The sequence below is a fragment of the Clarias gariepinus genome, chromosome 24, assembly GCF_024256425.1.
Source record: "Clarias gariepinus isolate MV-2021 ecotype Netherlands chromosome 24, CGAR_prim_01v2, whole genome shotgun sequence".
Taxonomy (NCBI): Eukaryota; Metazoa; Chordata; class Actinopteri; order Siluriformes; family Clariidae; genus Clarias; species Clarias gariepinus.
This window is the reverse complement of record NC_071123.1, coordinates 18850309-18865000: the sequence shown is the minus strand read 5'-3', so window position 1 is coordinate 18865000 and position 14692 is coordinate 18850309. Positions and strand designations below refer to the sequence as shown.

Here is a 14692-nt window from a genome sequence, read left to right as displayed (position 1 = left end):
CCATGGCCATTAGCATAAGATCACTGCAATGATTAAACAGATCTGGGTACTTTAGTTCCAGTAAAGGGAAATGTTAATGCTACAGTATACTAAGGCATTAGACAAAGTGTTACAAGTTTCGGCAAGACGTCCACAAATTTTTGACCATGCATATCGTATGGCTTATAACATACAATATAAGATATTCAATCTGTAATCAATCAACCTGCGTCATGATCCTTCCACATTTGTCCCATAGTGTTTGTGTTTTATGATTTAATGTAATAATTCAGCATATGACTGCATTTCCCAGCATGCATGCTGCAGCTTGTTAGGTTGATTAGTCTTTCTATATATAGTGTAGTGTTTACTCGAGTTTGGTTTGATCTGTTCAGTTTTGTTCTGTTAAGTTTATTGTTCTGTCCACTGTCCACAATTTTTTTTACTGTGAGATGAATAAAGATATTATAAAGTTGTTGTATTTATGATAATGTGTGTACATTATGTTTTTGTTTTTTGATGTTTTAACACCACTGTAATAAATCACCATCTGCACCAATCACCACGCATCCTGCCTTTAAATCCTACCATCCTGTTACTAAAGAACAGTCACTACACATTTTTTTTTTAATAACACACACACACACACACGGTCACAATGTTATAGTAAACAGTACATGCAAGGACGCATGTTAAATATACTAGTGATGTACGCGCACTGAGACCAAGCATGGTAATGATTATTGACAATCCTGCAGCGTGCGAGAGAGAAGAACCATTGGCTCAGTTGTGATAAAGAACCTTGCTCATTTATCAAGTTGAAATTTATTTTACAATTCTGCTTGTTTTGCAAAACACTCGCATATCAAGTTACTCGCAATCCAAGGTCACACTAGTCGATTATTACTCACCAGCCATCCCTGGATGTTTCTTAATCATTTTCTCATTGTCTTTCTTTTCCTGCTGATTCTGTAAAAAAAAAGGAAATAACACAGAGTGAAAGTTTTATGTTTGATTATACTGTATTGTAAATAAACAATAAGACAATTTTTAGTGTAAGAATTCATACAGATTACAGCTGATATAATCTTATATTGTGTTTGGTAACACACTGGCTTACAAGCATGAGAAAAAGTAACAGCATGTTTTAAAAATCTAAAATCAGTGGCATAAAAGTGATTTTATTATTGAACTACATTTATTATTTCAGGTTAACTAAAATAAATTTATATTAATACATCTTCATACCTGTGAATAATTAACATGTGCAGCTGAACCCTTAAAAATAAATTAAATAAAATTAGTAAGAAAGTCAGCACCTCAGAGTGTTTGTCCTTTACATTATTTATATTTAAATTACCTGATTAAAAGCAGCTGTTAACATCAACAGAGTAAACTGAGAAACAGAGTTACTGACTTACCAATGAGCGAGAACCTGTATAAACTAACACAAACAAAAAGTAATATTAGATATAAACAATATTTAAATGCATAACTACATCTAGAGCTTTAACTTTTTCTTGGCTGCTCCCATTATGGGTCACAGTGGACCATTTGTCTCCATCTACCTTTGTCTACCACATCTTCTTATGTCTCTCCAACCTTCTGCATGTCCTCTCTCACCACATCTATAAATGTCCTCTTGGGCCTTTCTCTTCTCCTCCTGCCTGGTAGCTCCATCTCTAACATTCTCCTCCCATCACTGTCCATCTAATACAGTGGAACCTCGGATTACGAGCTTAATTCGTTCCGGAAGTGGGCTCGTATTCCAAAACACTCTTAAACCAAATTTAATTTTCCCATAGGAAATAATGGAAACTTAAATTATTCGTTCTACAGCCCAAAAAAATAAATACATAAATATAATTAATACAAAATATAAAGTAAAAATAAAACAAATTAACCTGTACTTTACCTTAAAAAAATGTAAAATTAAACCCCGACAGATAAGGGTTTTCGTTTGTGCATGCAGTGTATGTGTGTAAAATGTGCGCGCGCGCACACACACACACACACATTAACGGATAGACTGTTTTTAAAACCATTTAAAAATTAGCAAGGAACATTCCTAGTCACACTCACGTGAGCGCATACTAACAGGATCACTGCTGATGTTGCAAAACAACAACAAAAACAAACAAAAAAAACAAATTAAACAGCACCTCACCTTTGAAAACAATCGCGACAGAGAGAAGTTTGTGTGTTTATTTGGCAACCTGAGAGGAGGGGGGATGAAGGGGGGCTCGCTCGCGTTTTACGGCCCCCTTCTTTCAGGTTGCCAAATAAACACACAAACTCCCTGCCTTACACAGACACAAACACGCGCACTCAAAAACACTGCAAGCACTAAGACCCAGCAGGGGAGACGATAGGTCTCGGCTTTACAGCTCCCCTTCTCTCAGGTTGCCAAATAAACACACAAACTCTTCTCTGTCGCGACTGTTTTCAAAGGTGAGGAGCTGTTTAATTTTTGTTGTCGTTGTTGTTGTTGTTTTACCTTACAGTAGTAATCCCGTTAGTATGCACTCACGCGAGTGTGACTAGGGATGTTCCTTGCTAATTTTTAATCGGTTTTAAAAACGGTCTCTCCGTTAATGTGTGTGTGTGTGTGTGTGCGCGCGCACACGCACATCTCACACACACACACACACACACACACACAGCGCGTGTGTGTAGTCACCCAGCAGGAGACGATTACCTACAATTCTGCTGCAAGAGAGAGAAAAACCGTTGGCTCACTTGTGATGATGTAACGCTCGTTGTTAAAACAAGAAGCGCATGCGTGAAACATGATACTCGGTGCTCGTTAACTAAGACAATGCTCGTTTTTCAAGAAAAAAATTATTAAAAATTGTTGCTCGTCTTGCAAAACACTCGTAAACCACATTACTCGTAATCCGAGGTTCCACTGTATATTCATTTCTAATCCTGTCCATTCTTGTTACTCTCTAACAAGAGAGTAATCACAGCATCTTTGAGTCTGCTGTCTCCAGCTCTGCTTCTTGTCAGCGGCAACATCTCCAAACCATACAAAAATGCTGGTCTTGTCTGGTCAACTGTTTTCTTTTCTATTTTGAAGAGGATCTAATAACACAGGAGAACTGTAGACATTTTTAATTGCGCAACTGGAAGGTTTCTGGGGAGGTTGCCTCTGAGTCTCTCCCTTAAAGAACCCTTACTTGAAGTCCTAGTAGTCCAGAGGGGCAGCTGAGAGGTTGCAAAAGGTGCTGAAAATGTATTGGGTCAACCAGTGAATGTGGGGGTTGGGCTGCTGAAGCTGCTAAATCCTTTAGTTCTGGATTAACACAAACAAAATATGTTCAGTGTGTTGCAGGACTGGGTCCTTCTGCTGGGCTATGGGTCCATGGATACCAGTACAATGGAGGACGGAAGTGGCCACTGGTGTGACCAGCGCCTGGGCTAGGTTCAAGTCAATGAAATTACTTGGGGGTTGCAAGTCAATGAATGCCTCCTAATGAGCTTTCCAAGCCCTAACCCCAGAAAGTGTGGCTGGCAGGAATAATAAAAATTTTTGCCAGATTTTTGGCTAACTACTGACCCCAACAGGGATGACCACCTCAAGGGTCACTACTTGGCTTGTGGATCATTTCACCAAATCTTTACAATGTGCTCTTTGGGCCATGTGGGCCACCACACTGAGTGAGGGTGGGAGCTCCCAAGTGGCTTATTAATTTTTATGCCATTTGCATAGCCCCTTTGTGTAAGTGGCTATCAGGTCCGAGTTTGTTCCAGTCACTTCCCCCACCATATACAAATGGTGGAAGCTGGCCTAAACCCTTAAAAAGACAAATGTGTATTGAGTGGAGTTTTCAGACAATGCGTTCTGCCATACAGCAGCAGCCAATTCTAATGCCTGGCTCCAGAGCAGAAAGATCATAGTGGCCATCTGTCCATCTTGAGGTTTGCATCTCAAAAACAAAAGCAATTCAGTAGGAACGCTTTGCACCTTTCGTGCATATGGCTCGAGGGTTGGTACTGTAGTTGCGTTGAGGCCAACAGGGATTCGAATGTTCTGTTACACAGGGCACGCTTAATGGGTGCGCCAACATCTGATTTATAGAGCCCCTGTGCAGGACTTCGGAGGGGGGCAGTTTAAAGGGAGCTGTTGATTGGGATTGTATGCACTTACAGAAAAACTTTCCTAATGTGTGTTTATTAATTTAAACACAAAAATTGACAACAACAACAAACACAAAGGACACACCATAGCAAAGACATCTCTGGTCACCTCTGGTTCTCTTTGCAACATTAACAAAACAAACAAAACTCCCCTTTTTTTGATCTTTGCCTTTGGTCTCCCTCTTGCAAGACCTGCGACGTTACACAGTTTTAGCCAAATAATATTCTAATAGAGGCCGCAGAGAGAGCCTCGCGGTGGCTGTGGATCCTCAGGGGGGATCCGTGGAGCAACAGGCCACTTGGACACAAGTCGGGGACTGATCACCCCCGGCTGGGTCGCCCAGCCGAGGGTGTATGAAGATTAAAGACCCCAAACACCCTATAACCCTGAGTTCTTCACTGATGACGTGTCCAAATAGCACCAGATTCTGCTTATGGTAAAAGTAAATGTGTTTTTACTTACCAGGCTCCATAGGGTTTATTTCAGTTTTCCTTTCTTCCCCTATGAACAACTTTGGGCAAATCTGTAAAATAATAATAATAATAATAATAATAAAACAAGGTTTCTCTCATTTTAGTTTCCTGGATATGTGTACAATCAAACATTCTGTTAATAATTCTAACATATTTAAATTGTCAAATTTTAATCTGCAATTAAACCAATCTCTTGGGTAAAATTATAAGCAATTAAATGATAGTACTAGCTTTTGTCTAAATGACAGGCAGAGGCATTACTGTAATATGCATATAATTCATGTAAACATCTTAATAAACAGATAAAACATTCTAAATTCATAATTTTATACATGAAAGTTTTAGCTGACACCTTTTCAAAAGTAAAAAGAACAAACAAGTACCTGAGCTTTTATGTAGTTTATAATTCTGGTAAACGACTCCTGATTTTTTCGACAGTGCAGTAATCCCTGATCTTCATAGAACAGACAGTCGACTGTGATTGTATTCTCTCTGTTTAAACTTCTGCTGCTGTCTGGTACAACACACTCTGGATCAAAAGTGCGATGGAGCGCCACCAGAACAGCAGGTTTGATAGCTTATAAAAAAAGAGACATTTACTCAGAACATATCTCATCATATTATTCAGTATATGTAATCAATTATTTTGAAAGGAGTTTTATTTTTAAATACCTGATTCTTGATTAAGCTTCTTCAGTGATACTTCAATATCAGTTCCAGCTCGTGTTACAACAGGACAGAAAGCCAGAATGACATCACACTGATCCACTGTAAACACTTGTTGCATTTGCGGGATTTCATGTTTAAGCCGGCCAATGAAGGTCTCGTCAGTATTTAGTGTGCGTCCCATTAGCAAAATAAAATACTTCAGTGTTGCCTTTTCTGTGACTATAAAATAATAAATTAGAGGTAAACTGATTAGTTATTGCTCATTAAATATTTCATATTAATTATATTTAGTAAACTTCTAGCTAGTCCCAACCATTTCCCGCTTAAATTATAAACAGTACACTGTGATGTCTATAAACAAAAAGGCCAATATTACCAGAGTATGCTTTATAGTTGTAAGGTTTTATAATATGGTAAGACATTATAATGTAATAAGAAGATTCCTGTGCTCTAAAAACAGACCCCTCACGTGCTTCCTGATGCCTTATGTGGTAACACCGTCTATATCCTGAATCTAGAACAATATACATCCATATGGCTCTCGTCCAGTAGAACCCTTTCGTTTAATCAGAAGAATGTAAATGAGTTTCCTCTCTCCTGTCTGTCTCTGGGTTGCTCTATGACTGACATGTTAATGACTGGTTCTTTTGGTGTTCAGGACACAGCGCCGCTTTAAATGTGCTCCGTTTGCTGAGAATAAACATCTTCAGACATTATGCCTGTGTGTTTGTGTGTGTTTTAACCTAACAATAGTTAAAAGTAGGGATGCACCGAAATGAAAATTCTGGGCCGAAAACGAAACCGAAATTTTTGGATGCACTTGGCCGAAAACCAATACCGAAACCGAAACCGAAAATGGCTTTATTAAAAAACATGTTTAAAATATTTTCTTTTAGTTTGTATTAAAAAAACTACAAATTAATTAAGCAATCAAACTTTTATTGATAATAAAGAACAGTAATAAGGCTGTTTAACAATAACAAAACTTGCTTCCAAGTGCTTCCAAACCGCCGACATACTCCGTGTTTGATGCGTAATGACAGCGCGAACGAGACGGGAGGATGGGAGAGGCGTGGCGACAATTTCGGCTTTAATTTTCGGCGCTTTCTTACGTTTCTTACGGCGGCCGAAATTTCGGTGCATCCCTAGTTAAAAGTATTATATGCCCATTCGAAAAACCCACGGTCATCAGTATAACTTTGGCCAGTGTGATCGTCGCTCTCTGGCGGCTTTGCAGTGATCCTGACTCTGGAAGAGGGCCTTAACGTCATGTCATGGGTGATATAATTTGGGACATCTAATTCTAGAACTGAATGGAGCTGTTTGACCTCCATTTTAAGGACTGTTGCTGAAGCTCAGCGACAGGAATCATTCTAGGGAGCATTCCAGACCTCTAGATCTGCACATGCACACTTTCACTACTTTCCTCCCCTTTTTTCCTTCCTCCCTTCTTAAACCCTTTTCTTTCAAAATTTTCCTAATAAAAAACTCTTTTGCCGTTAGACCTTTCCCCATGCCTGTGTGTCTGTGGTGCCACCCAGACATCAGACCCATTATAATGGTGGAGATGGTACGCAATGTGGGTACCTAGCACAGACCTTAATCACGAGGGTGAGATCTTAAACAGGGACAGGCAGTACCAGCAGCGACAGTGAGCTTGGAGTTAAGGAAAAGGCAATGTCATGGCATGCACCAATGATGAGGGTGCACCTCAATCTTTTATCATTCCACGCTCATTCTGTAAGCTCAATAAGAGGACCCCTCCCCTTCTAAAGGTGTGTGAAGGGACAGGGCTAATGGAAAAAAGGCACAACTAGTAAATAATCATCTTTAAAGGATCTTAGGCTTTCTTTGCATTATAAAAACAAGGCAGGGTGTTTAGCTCAAGGTAAGACTTTAAACCCCAAATTGAACTCCATGCCTCCCTTTAAAAGAGTGGAGCAAGCCCGAGGTCCTTAGGTTCAGTAATCATCTCCCGCCAGTGTAAAAACCTCAACCCTGCCCTTACTGTCAAGTTGACTTTTGAGATCTGAGTCATTAGAGGTGGTAAAATGTCATAGATTCTATATAATCCTATCAGTGGCGCACTCTGAACTCAAATTCATATTTTATTTGTTACATACAGAGTCATACACAGTACGATATGCAGTGAAATGCTTAGACAACTGCTCGTGACCTAAAAATAAAAGAATATGAATAGGAAATAAACAAAGGGTAAATTTAACTAGGAAAGAATAAAATAAAATATACAAATTAAAGTTAAAAATAAAATAACTGTACACAAAAATACTGTGGCGTGGGCGGGGCGGCGGCTGTCGACCAGCATGCCTTGCGGGGATGTCGGTGTGCTCACCATGATGGGGAAGGGTGTTTGGGTGAGTGGCTTCGGCCCTGTTTGTGTGTGTGGGGGTGTGACGTGTAAATTGTGTTCCAGTTCAGGCTGACGCTGAATTGGATGTAGGCTCCTGAGTGAAGGTGCTGTTCATGCCATACCGGCTGTGTGCCTAATAAAGTACTCCCAGCCATTGCATTGGGCAGCAAATAAGCTCACTCGTCTCTCCACCATCCTTTCCGGCGTAAAAATGCTACATTGGTGTCAGAAGTGGGATGGAGATTAACGGGTTCGAGTGCACAACAGAGGACCTTTTGAAAATCCAAGCGGGCCGCCGAATAGCGGAGCGACTACTCGCGCAGAAGAAGCGCTTTCTTGAGAGCTAGCGCGAGCACACCACGTCAACCAACGCGGAGCGGCAAGAAGAAAATCCCGGCCCTGGATCTCGGGGCGGAGGCTGGCGCTGCGCAAGCGCCGGAGCAAGATACAGCACCGTGCGCCGTTAGCCGGCAAAGGGTCCTGCCGCTGCGCGAGGCCGAGCGCGCTGAGCCCATATCGGCGGTACATCACGGCGAAAGAGCCGAGCGACCGCCCGCAGCTCTGTGGCGCTCGGTTCGTGAACCTAGCCGGGGACAGGGCTACCCGTCGCGGCTAGGCAACGAGCAGCTCTCCGACGTTTCGCGGCGAGGCACGGGACAGCGTACACCAGCGGCTGCTAAACTAGCGCCGAGAGGTCGCTTGGAAAGCCGCGCTGGGCTTTACGTCGGCTGTGTGCTGGACGGCGTTTTACCGCGGGCGCTCGTGGAGCGCTGTCGCGACGGGGAGCCCTCCAGGCTCTCAGGTGAACGGCCGGCGTGCAGCCGAGTTGCTGCGTCACCCGCAGTGGCTTCGCCGGTGTCACAGCTGGACCGTGATCCGCCCATCGCCAAGCAGACGGGCCCCACCCGGCGCTCGCGGGCACCGCTGCGGGACTTTCCGGCACCTATGGAGCGTATGGGCGTGGACACCCCCAGCCGGGGGCGAGATTTTGTTGCTGGAGAGCAGGTATGGGTGTGTTACCCCGGCACGGTAATTGCTCGGCTCTCCGATGTTTCTACCGGGTGCGGTTGGCGGGGCGGGCACGAGTTGTGCTTCACCGGGACCATCTTGCGCCTTACCAGCCGCACGCCGAGGGAACGTCGAACTCTGTGGAGGCCGGGCCGCCTCAGGACTACGTTCGCGTTCATCCCTCACCTGCCGAAGGACACCGGCGTTTCCACCGCCAGCGCCGACAGCCTCCACGCCTACGAAACAAAGTTTGTCATGGTGACCAGGGACGGTCACAGCTCGGGTGGAGGCAGTGTGGCGTGGGCGGGGCGGCGGCTGACGACCAGCATGCCTTGCGGGGATGTCGGTGTGCTCACCATGATGGGGAAGGGTGTTTGGGTGAGTGGCTTCGGCCCTGTTTGGGTGTGTGGGGGTGTGACGTGTGAAATGTGTTCCAGTTCAGGCTGACGCTGAATTGGATGTAGGCTCTTGAGTGAAGGTGCTGTTCATGCCATACCGGCTGTGTGCCTAATAAAGTACTCCCAGCCATTGCATTGGGCAGCAAAAAAGCTCACTCGTCTCTCCACCATCCTTTCCGGCGTAAAAACGCTACAATACAAAATATAGAAAATATATGGAGAATATATGAAAAAATGTAAAACAATAAGAGCAGCTGAATAAATGGTAATAAAAGAATAGTAATGTCCATGGTTGTGCAATCCACATATTAAAAGTGACTTATGCAGTGCAAATATGTTTAAAGTGATTTATTTAAAGTGACTTGTGATGGAGTAATTTAAGTGATTTGATGACCACGAAGTGTAGTTGTGCAGTGGCCACTAGTGTAAACAAATGTCCAGAATGTCCAGTGTGTGTGTAAAAACCCTATGTGTGGGTCAGTACTGTGTGGTGGTGTGATTGTGATTGAGAGACCGTATTGCCTGCGGGAAGAAGCTCCTCCTCAGTCTCTCTGTGTTGGCCTTCAGGGAGCGGAATCGCTTTCCTGACCTCAACAGAGAGAACAGTCCATTGTTGGGATGACTGAGGTCCTTCACGATCTTCCTGGCCTTGGTCCAGCACCGCCTGCTGTAGATTAAGTGCAGGTCAGGGAGCTCTGCGCAGATGGTGCTCTCAGCTGATCGCACAACCCTCTGTAGAGCTCGTCTGTCCTACATGGTGCTGTTCCCGAACCAGGTTGAGATGTTTCCCGTCAGGATGCTCTCTATGGTGCAGGAGTAAAAGTTCCTGAGCACCTTGGAGGACAGTCGGAAGTCTCTCAAGCGTCTGAGGTGGTAGAGACACTGTCGGGCCTTTTTCACCACAGTGTTGATGTGACAGGACCATGACAGGTCCTGCGTGATGTGAACACTGAGGTATTTGAAGCTGTCCACTCTCTCCACTGAGCTCTCGTTGATAACGGGGGTCTGGTAGTTTCTCTTCTGCTTGGTGCTGAAGTCCACTATCAACTCCTTTGTCTTACTGATGTTTAGAAGGAGGTTGTTCCTCTGGCACCAGTTCTCCAGATTCCTAATCTCCTTCAGGTAGGCCGTCTCGTTGTTATCAGAGATCAGGCCCACCACGACGGTGTCGTCAGCAAACTTAATGATGGTGGTGGAGCTGGTCGTGGCCACACAGTCATATGTGTACAAAGAGTACAGCAGGGGGCTCAGAACACAACCCTGGGGGGCTCTAGTGCTGAGAGTGATGGAGGCTGAGACGTGTCCGCCCATCCTTACTGCCTGTGGTCTGCCAGTTAGGAAGTTGGAGATCCACTGACACATAGATGAGCTGAGTCCCAGGTGCTCCAGCTTGGCGGTGAGTGTGGAGGGAATTATGGTATTAAATGCAGAGCTGTAGTCCATGAAGAGCATTTTAACATAATCCTCCCTTCTAGTGTCCAAGTGAGTAAGTGATGCATGGAGGAGATGAGAGATGGCATCGTCTGTGGAACGATTTGGACGGTAAGCGAACTGTAGTGGGTCCAGTGTGTCGAGTAGTGAAGAAATGATTAAGTCTCTAACCAGCCGTTTAAAGCACTTCATCACTACTGAGGTGAAGGCTACAGGGCGATAGTCATTGAGAGAAGCAGGATGAGTTTTTTTTGGGACAGGAACAATGATGGACTCTTTGAAGCATGTGAGGATCACCGACTGAGATAAAGAGATGTTGAATATCTCAGTGAACACAGATGCTAGCTGGTCTGCGCAGGCTCTGAGAATACGGCCTGAGATGCCGTCTGGTCCTGCTGCTTTCCTGTTGTTCACTCTCTTGAAGGCTCTCCTCACGTCATGCTCGGTGATAATGAACGCGTTTCCGGTGCTGGCAGTGTCTTCCTGTCTGCAGCTGTCAGTGCCGCTAGCATTAGCATCGCTAGCGTCTTTAGCTGCAGCCTCGAAACGAGCATAGAAGGTGTTCAGCTCGTCTGCCAGAGTCGCATCCGCGTTCGTCATACCGGTTGTTGGTGTTTTATAGTCCGTTATTGTCCTTAATCCCTGCCACAGGCTCCTAGAGTCACTCTGTTGAAGTTGCGACTCTAGTTTTCTCCTGTAGCGCCTCTTTTACCGCCTTCCGGAAGCTGAATGACGCAGCCTTCTATGGTTCCATGTCCCCCGACGCGAGTCCTGCTTTGTAGGCAGCGGTGCGAGATCTCAGAGCGTTGCGAATGGTTTTATCCACCCACGGCTTCTGGTTGGGAAACGTTCTAATAGTCTTTTTCTCCATGGTATCATCCACTAGTTTCCCAATGAATCCCACAACCGCTTCCGTACACACGAGACGTCATCGGAGCTGTTCCTAAACATGTCCCAGTCTGCGTCATCGAGTGCGTCCTGTAACGCGGCCACCGATTGGTCCGTCCAGCGCGTGACCTTCCTCTGAACCGGAACTTCCTGTTTCAGCATTAGTTTGTATTTTGGCATGAGGAAGATGGCGGCGTGGTCGGATTTACCAAACGGAGGGCGAGATTGTGCCTTGTAGCCATTCTTGACCGTTGTATAGCAATGGTCCAGTGAACTCTTTACACATTTTAATCAGATTTGGTAGGAGTGAATTATTCGTTGTATGTTTATTTAGAAATTAGAAATATAATTTTAAGTAAAATTTTGAAGTCTTGTATTGTTTAAATGCTGCGTTTGGTTTTAATGTGAAAAAAAATGACACAGATTACTGATTGTAAGATTCCCTGTTTGCGAGCGTTTTGCAAGATGAGAAAAATTTTGTTAGAAATTTAGGCTTGATGAATAAGTGAGTCTTCATATACTAGTATCAAATATCATCGAGTATGCGATGTTTAGATGCTGAGCATCACTTGACCACTACTGACCCAATGGTTCTTCACTCTCGCGCGCGCTGTGGAATTGTGGGTAATTCTCTCCCATGCTCGTCTCAGTGCGCATGTGTCACTCAGTCAACATCCGTGCACACGTGTACTGTTTACTATGATGCTGTGACCACGTGTGTGTGTGCGTGAAGCATTGTTAATCCCCTTGCCCCCTTCCGCCTCCATTCTTCTCTCTGGTCTCAATCACTACAGTACATGTGAGCATACAGCCATGATTCTGTTTAAAGGTAAAGTACAGGTTCATTTGATAAATTTTTTGTATTAATTATTTTTATATTAATAGTTTTGGGTTGTGGAATGAATTGTTTGAGTTTCCAATATTTCTTACGGGTGAAATTTGCTTCGATATTGAAGCATGCTTCCGAACAAATTATGTTTGCAATCCAAGGTTCCACTGCATAAGCAATGGCTTACACTGAATTACTCATTAGACATTGTTTAAACTTTACAATTCTAACAAAATTGAGGAAAAACTTAATATCGGATCAGGATATTTATAAAATCATCATAATGCTTATTGTTTTGCATTTTTAATGGAATCAGCACCTAGGTATCGTGATAATATGATATTGCATGGTGATTGGTAATTTCCATCTTTAGTACATCATGTTTTTTATAATATTTAAACTCCAATCTCCCATTTATGGCAACCTGTTGCTACAGTATGTAGTTCACATATCCTAAGACTTACCAGACTGCCCTTGATGTTTGCTTTTTATTTGCTCTGTGTTTTTCTTTTCCTGCTTATTCTGAAAATATCAAGTAACACAGATTGAAAGGTTGTTCAATATATCATTTATATTTAAATTAATTGATAAAAAATCTACTTTTTTTTTATCAACAAACATCAAAACAGAGTTACTGACTTACCACTGAGTCAAAACCTGTGAAAAAAAGGAAAAAAAAAGAAAAAAACAATCAAACAAAACAAACATTAATAATAATAAAAATAAACCTAACTGTATAAATGCAATATAATATAATATAATATAATATAATATAATATAATATAATATAATATAATATAATATAATATAATATAATATAATATAATATAATATAATATAAAGGTTTTGCCTAGACAGAATTTTATAAATCCTGAAGTTTAATCTGCGCTATAAATTAAATCAAAATGTTGAGTAGAAAGGACATTATGAACAATGAACTTGTCCCATATGTTTAGAAACCATTGTGCTATTAAATGCAGTGAAGTGGAACGCCAATTTGAGATAAAACATGGGTTGTGAGAACAAACATATCCGCAGCAGTGTTTGAGGTGAGGGTGTGTAAATACCTGAACTGAGGGTGTAAGAAAAATTTTGAGTAAAAGTAATGCTATGAACAGTTATGTGACAGATAATAATAATTTACTTTAAACAGGGAGTGTATTTGGCTGACGACAAAGGAAGTACAACTTCACAAATAAGCGTAAGATACAGAACCTCACTAAATGTTATTTCTTTTTATTAATAAGTTAGACAGAGAGTTTCTGCTGTACAGAAAGACAGACATGTATGTGGGCTTCAACCTGAAATGATATCACTGATTACATTAAAGCTCATCAGATTATTTTTAGCTTTAACCTTTTAACTATTTCTACAAACACTGTAAAAGCATCAAAAATATATTTTTTCTTTTTTAAATGCATTTGACAATACTGTTCTTGCAAGAACTATTTCAGAGCAGCTGACCTTCATGTCTTAAAATAACTGACTGTTGTTATTGTTGTTACTTAATTACCTAATATCCTATGTGTTATTTACTGTAATTGTTGTAAAAAATACAATATTATATTATATTATATTATATTATATTATATTATATTATATTATATTATATTGTGGCGTGGGGGGGCGGCGGCTGGTGACCATCATGCTTTGCGAAAGGGGTTTTTGTGTGTTAACCATGTTGGGGAGGGTTGTTTGGGTTATTGGCTTCGGCCATGTTTGTGTGTTGAGTGTGCGATCTGTTGAATGTGCTCCGGTTCATGCTTAGGCTGAATTGGGGGTAGGTTCTCGAGTGAATGTGTTGCTCATGCTATATGCTGTGTGATGAAAAGTACTCCCAGCCATGGCATTGGGCAGCAATTAAGCTTGCTTGTCTCTCCAAGATCCTTGTAGAGGTAAAAATGCTACATTGGTGTCAGATGTGGGATGGAGAATAACAAGTTCGAGTGCACTATTGAGGACCTACGGAAGATCCAAATAGGCGGCTGAGTAGCAGAGCAACTACGAAAGGAGAAAGAGCATCTTCCTAACGGGGCTAGCGCGAGAAAACCAGGGCGACCTGAAGCTGAGCGGCGAAATGAAGATTTCACAGCTCCGGGCGCTGGCAAGGCGAGCTGCGCCTTCCCTCCTACAACGGCGCCGTCGAACCCTACACATTCTTCGCGCAAGTAGAGCTAGCCGCTGACTTTGCGGGCTGGTCCCCGGCGAAAACCGCCGCCAGAGTAGCACTCTTGCTAAAAGGCAATGCGCTCCGGGCCCTAAAAGACATCAGAGCCGATGAGCGGAAGGACTGGTCAAAACTACGAGAGTCGCTCCACTTCCGGTTCGGCGCGGGTGATGGTAAAGAGGCAGCGTGCGAGGAGCTGTAGCTCATTGCGCATTTCTCCGAGGCACATCAGGTTAGCAACACCAGCTTCCCTTTCCCAGGCGCTATGCGAGGCGGAACGCGTTGAACTCATAATGGCGGAACATCACGGCAAAAGAGCCGAGCGACCTTCCGCAGTT

At 42.9% G+C, this 14692-nt stretch overlaps 1 protein-coding gene across 1 annotated transcript in view; it reads right to left on the bottom strand.

Annotated features, from left to right (window-relative positions):
* LOC128512052 (uncharacterized) overlaps nucleotides 1–12838 on the bottom strand; it is a 15727-nt gene extending 2889 nt beyond the window's left edge. Inside the window, exons 1-8 of the mRNA XM_053485180.1 lie at nucleotides 12831–12838; nucleotides 12652–12709; nucleotides 5266–5481; nucleotides 4977–5170; nucleotides 4583–4643; nucleotides 1401–1423; nucleotides 1228–1257; nucleotides 891–948 (exon numbers count right to left, since the gene is read on the bottom strand). Of these exons, the coding sequence (XP_053341155.1) occupies nucleotides 891–948; nucleotides 1228–1257; nucleotides 1401–1423; nucleotides 4583–4643; nucleotides 4977–5170; nucleotides 5266–5443 (544 nt within the window). The 5' untranslated portion in view covers nucleotides 5444–5481; nucleotides 12652–12709; nucleotides 12831–12838. The remainder of the gene's footprint in view (nucleotides 1–890; nucleotides 949–1227; nucleotides 1258–1400; nucleotides 1424–4582; nucleotides 4644–4976; nucleotides 5171–5265; nucleotides 5482–12651; nucleotides 12710–12830) is intronic.
* Between the last annotated feature and the right edge of the window lie 1854 nt (nucleotides 12839–14692).